Below are 4,647 nucleotides of genomic sequence, written 5' to 3'. Positions count from 1 at the left end.
TCAACAACTCCGCCCCATCACCGCAAGCAAAGATGATCACCCTTACCCACAAGACGGCGGCTTACAAGCGCCACCATGCCAGCAAAGAGATGGTGAGGAGGGCGTTGACTCCACCCGCTCGTAGACTTACCTGGCGGTGGTTTGACTTCCGGCCAACACCAAGTCGGCTCTCCGTCATGTCCATGGATATTTAGATCATATCTTTTGTGTATGCACTTCCATTACAAGATTTTCAGTTTATCATAACTATACAAATTGCTAAAAATGTAAGCTTTTACAGTCTTTTCTTGAATTTTCAATACCCTCACTACATATAGTTAAATTCTACCAGAAACGGGAAAAAAATGAACAAGGGAGAGTGCTATATATACATATAATGATATAAACAGATAATAATCTGCTCAAACCATTTTGCCTTCTCTTGCAATGTTTCTAGATCATACACGACCTAAGACTTCGGACACCAATAACGGAGAAATTGTGCGGTTTTGGGTATCTATTCCTGATAATATAAAAAGATCAAGAAAATTGGTTAATGAAATGATTGGTGATATGATTATATGCAGCAATCAAAAAACAGTAAAAGTCATATAAAGAACCAGAAGTGATGATCTAGATCCGTTACTCATGAACGGACCAGTTAGCTAAAAAGAGAACAGGTCAAATGGGTTGAAAAGGTTAAAGTAATCCAAAATGTGATTTAAATGCATACAAACTCTGAATCGTTTAATTAAGTGATTTAGATTATTATTGTGACAATATTATTTGTCTAATCATTTTTAACACATTAGTCATTAATACGTGTTAACAAAAAGTATTCAAAAAGCTTTTCCGAGTGAAGCCCAACCGGCCCATTTCTAGATGTGCACAAAAGAAACCAATTTCTTCAAGAACCGGGTTGGAACCGACCACAACCTATAGGGTTGAAAATGGGTTGTAACACTACAGATTAAAACCGATTTGACCAGGTCAAATCCAGTCCTTCAACCCCCCCCCCCCCCTCCTCTCCTCAAAACCGGTTCCAACCTGACCCAGTTTTGCCAGAACCCGATTTTATTGACCCAACCCGACCTGTTTTAACTTTTATGTGCTTCGTTTTTGTGATGGCATACCTCTGAAGATTCAAAAGTTGAAATTACATTCGGTTCCGTGGGTGCATCTGATATCCTTGCTTCTGATTTCTCATTCGATAAACTGTCAAAAAAACAAGAACATTCACTATCAACACATTAATTATTAATAAAATTTAAAAATTCCACAAGATCCTTACGTTGAAAGTATTGTGACCCAAATCAGCTCAACACAATCGACCCACAGGAGTCTTTGTTCAACAGGTACGACACCATACGTTATAATATGAGCAAATGGCCAAAGCTTCCACCCCGCCTAATAAAAGGTTTTCAAAAATGTTATGCACGATCATATTTGATGTTTCTATGACAAATTATAGGAATTTAATGTCTACTTACAGTTAACATGGGAAAAAATGTCGCCTTTAACTCATTAAAAATAGTCAATGGTGAGTCGAACCGTAAAAGTCCCAGAACAACAAAATAAATGCTGTTCCATACGGCCGACCATGCGGTTTGATCAAAGGCTACTTTAACAGGTACAACCCACCAATCTTGAAAGGGGAAAAGTGCCTGAATAAATAAGAAATTTATTTATTATTTGATTCCAAAATAATCAGATAATAAGCTGAAAATTAAATTATTTACCTCACAGAAATAATAATAGTAATGAGAGAGTGACCCGTGTAGAGTGAAGCCCACAAGACCGGACCTGAACATGCGAGTGCGATCAAACTCCAATAGTGGTTTTCCTTCACAACACTGCAAGTTTGATAATAATTAAATCATTTGTTACTTGAGCTGGTTATCATCATTTATGACAAAATTGAAATAAAAAAGTGGTTTTAAAGAAAAAAACGAACCTGTGCAATCCAATCCCCTATTGAATACACAACTCCACTTATCATCATTTTTGCCAAAAGTGGATTTTGTTTAAGAGCTTCTTCGTATGCACTCCAATTGTGTTGAGGCGCATATCTCAATATTTCATATATGGTCCAACCCTGTGAAATGAAGTATACAATGAATGAGATATATAAATCAAATTATCTAACTTTTCAAATCCATCAACTCTGATCACCGCTCAAACAACATTTAATCTGATCTTCGTGTTACATCACTAATAATGGGGCCTAAAAGTGACTCCAAACTATGTGATAAAGCCTACACATGGTACCCTAGAGTGTATAGATGCACCGTGTGCGTTTGAAATAGACTTTGTAACTAAAACCAACTTGTATAATTAGGTTGTTAAAGCTAGATATCATTACTTAAGTTGACATTTATATCATTAGTTTGTCCATTTTCGTATTATTTGACCCTAAATAATTAAAAAGATTATAATTCTAGAGCCAAAGCAAAGCAGTTTATGATTTAAAAAATCAAACTCACATCAGCCCAAGTAACACAAGTTAACTGGACAATCAACAAAAGCTAATGTAGATGCATCCTCTATGGGGCTCAATATTTGGGCTTAGTTCCGAACCAACCCGACCCATTGAGCTTTGACCCAATACACACAAACAACCAGGTTCATGTGTTCAGGGTCAATTGTCAAGAGTGATAAGAGACACAGATTGTGATGTAGCATAGTGTGTTCAAGCAGGTTGGTGTAAGTGAAGAGCACCTGCTAGAGTAATGACAAGAGATTCCCGACAAGATTAAAGGGGAAATTCTATATGTTGTAGTCCGACCTGCTATGTTATATGAAACCAATTGCTAGGCCATCAAGAAGACACAAACGCGAAAGACGAAAGTAGCAGATATGAGGACGCTGAGGTGGATGTGTGGACACACAAGGTTAGAGCGGATAAAAACAACGTTTTTCAATAAAAGTTGGGGCACCATGTATCTCTAATAAATAAAGAAAAAGGAGGTTGACATGGTTTGCGGTTTGATGTTTGATAGCCTCTTAATGGTTCATAGCCTCTTAATGGTTGAGAAGTAGCCTTAAGTCTGAATGGTTGAGAGGTAGCCTTAAGTCTAGTGCCGAGAAGACAAACGACGGCTCCAATAAGAACCATGAAAACACAATCAATGGATGAGAGGAGGGACAGGGGCAGACCCAAACTCACATAGGATGAACCAATTATAGCTCTGAGCTACAAGAACAGACCCGGTTCCCGTTTCCAAGACTTAAATCACTCTATCATTGTTGCAACAACACCTACAAGCACCTAACTAATAAAAAAAATCCAGACTGTTAACATGAAAAAACAATAAAGCCCCAATTTTTTTTACCACCAAAGCTGAACTTTCTTTCACAAGATTCAACAACCCGAATTCCGGAACCCGAACCCAAATTGTTTCTAAAAATCACTTCTTTCATGTTCAAAACATTAAACAACTAAACCACCTCTACCACAGTCCACATATTTGCATAACTATAAATTAATAAAATCAAGGATTAAAAAACAAACTCACATGCCAATAATCATAATCAATAGTAAGCAACTTGGTAATCCCAAAAGTCCCAGCAGCCAACACAATCGTCGCATTAATACCTCTATCCAACAACTTACTCTCACCTTCCACAGCCTCACTCCCACTACTCGCCGCCGACGAAAACCCACCTTCAAACGACAATCTTCCTTCACTCCCACCAAACCCACCAATCAATTGAACCTCCGTATCACCCCCTTCAATCTCCCTCTCAATCTCACTCACCACCTGATCCGTAATATCATCACTCTTCACCGGTATCACGTCTTGCTCCTTCGCCGCCGCCTTTACAACTCCGCCACCGGAAACAAGCTTCGATTTTAATGAGAGTTTCGGGTTTGGTGCAACGGAAACGGGTGATCGGAGTTTGTGAAGTGGGAGGAAGGCGGTGTTAATGGAAGCAGAAGCAGCCATTAATATTAATTTTTTAAACTGTTCGCCGGAAATTATTAAATTAATGAGTCTGCTTTCTCCGGTTCCGATTTGGGTAGTTGGTGTGGTTTTATAGTAAGGTAGTGGGTGTGATCGTGTGTTTCGCGGGACACGTAGGTTGCTGTACGGACGAGGTGTAAATGTTGACTTTTGGTCAATGGTCGGAATTTGATGAGTGGATATGGATGATGAGTAGATATATCGTGGAATATGCACCTCTAGAGTTTTCGAGTATGGGTTTTATCGGTTAAAGTGTTTAACTAATTAATATTTCGGTTCATTAAGTTATCATAAATAGTTTCATATGTTGAGACTTGTTAAGATAAATATATGTATGATGGTTTAATTAAGTTGATTGAATAATATGTAAGGAGTGGATTGATAACTGATATCAAAAAGCAATGTTTTGAATATCAAATTGGATTAGGTTAGTTTGACAAAAACCTACTAATGATGTGGGTTTGATTATGAGGTGACGGATCGGGAAATGATGTATAGGTCGGGTTTAGGTAAACTGGTCAAAATTTTTAACTTTTGCTTTCTTCATTTGTTGATCAATTGGACTTTGAGATTGGTTAATAATCAAACAAATTTGCATCACTTGCAAAATACTACAGTAATTGGCATGAATAAATTTTAGCAAACTACGTTTAATAACTTGTAAATAATAATAATATAATATTGACATGTCGTCTCTTTGTCA

General features: G+C 37.6%; 1 protein-coding gene across 1 annotated transcript; it reads right to left on the bottom strand.

The window, feature by feature from the left end:
* Positions 1–236: 236 nt before the first annotated feature.
* Positions 237–4,113, bottom strand: LOC143610518 (uncharacterized). Its single transcript, XM_077084977.1, has 7 exons — positions 3,495–4,113; positions 1,934–2,074; positions 1,719–1,832; positions 1,470–1,643; positions 1,271–1,386; positions 1,113–1,194; positions 237–502 (listed from the first exon to the last, which is right to left on the bottom strand). The coding sequence occupies exons 1-7, from the start codon at positions 3,924–3,926 to the stop codon at positions 497–499; spliced, it is 1,065 nt and encodes a 354-aa protein (XP_076941092.1). The 5' UTR covers positions 3,927–4,113; the 3' UTR covers positions 237–496.
* Between the last annotated feature and the right edge of the window lie 534 nt (positions 4,114–4,647).

This window comes from Bidens hawaiensis, unplaced genomic scaffold (genome assembly GCF_021521415.1).
Source record: "Bidens hawaiensis isolate Kalapana, Puna unplaced genomic scaffold, B.hawaiensis_p1.1 tig00026621_1, whole genome shotgun sequence".
NCBI lineage: Eukaryota > Viridiplantae > Streptophyta > Magnoliopsida > Asterales > Asteraceae > Bidens > Bidens hawaiensis.
This window is presented reverse-complemented; position numbering and strand designations above follow the sequence as displayed.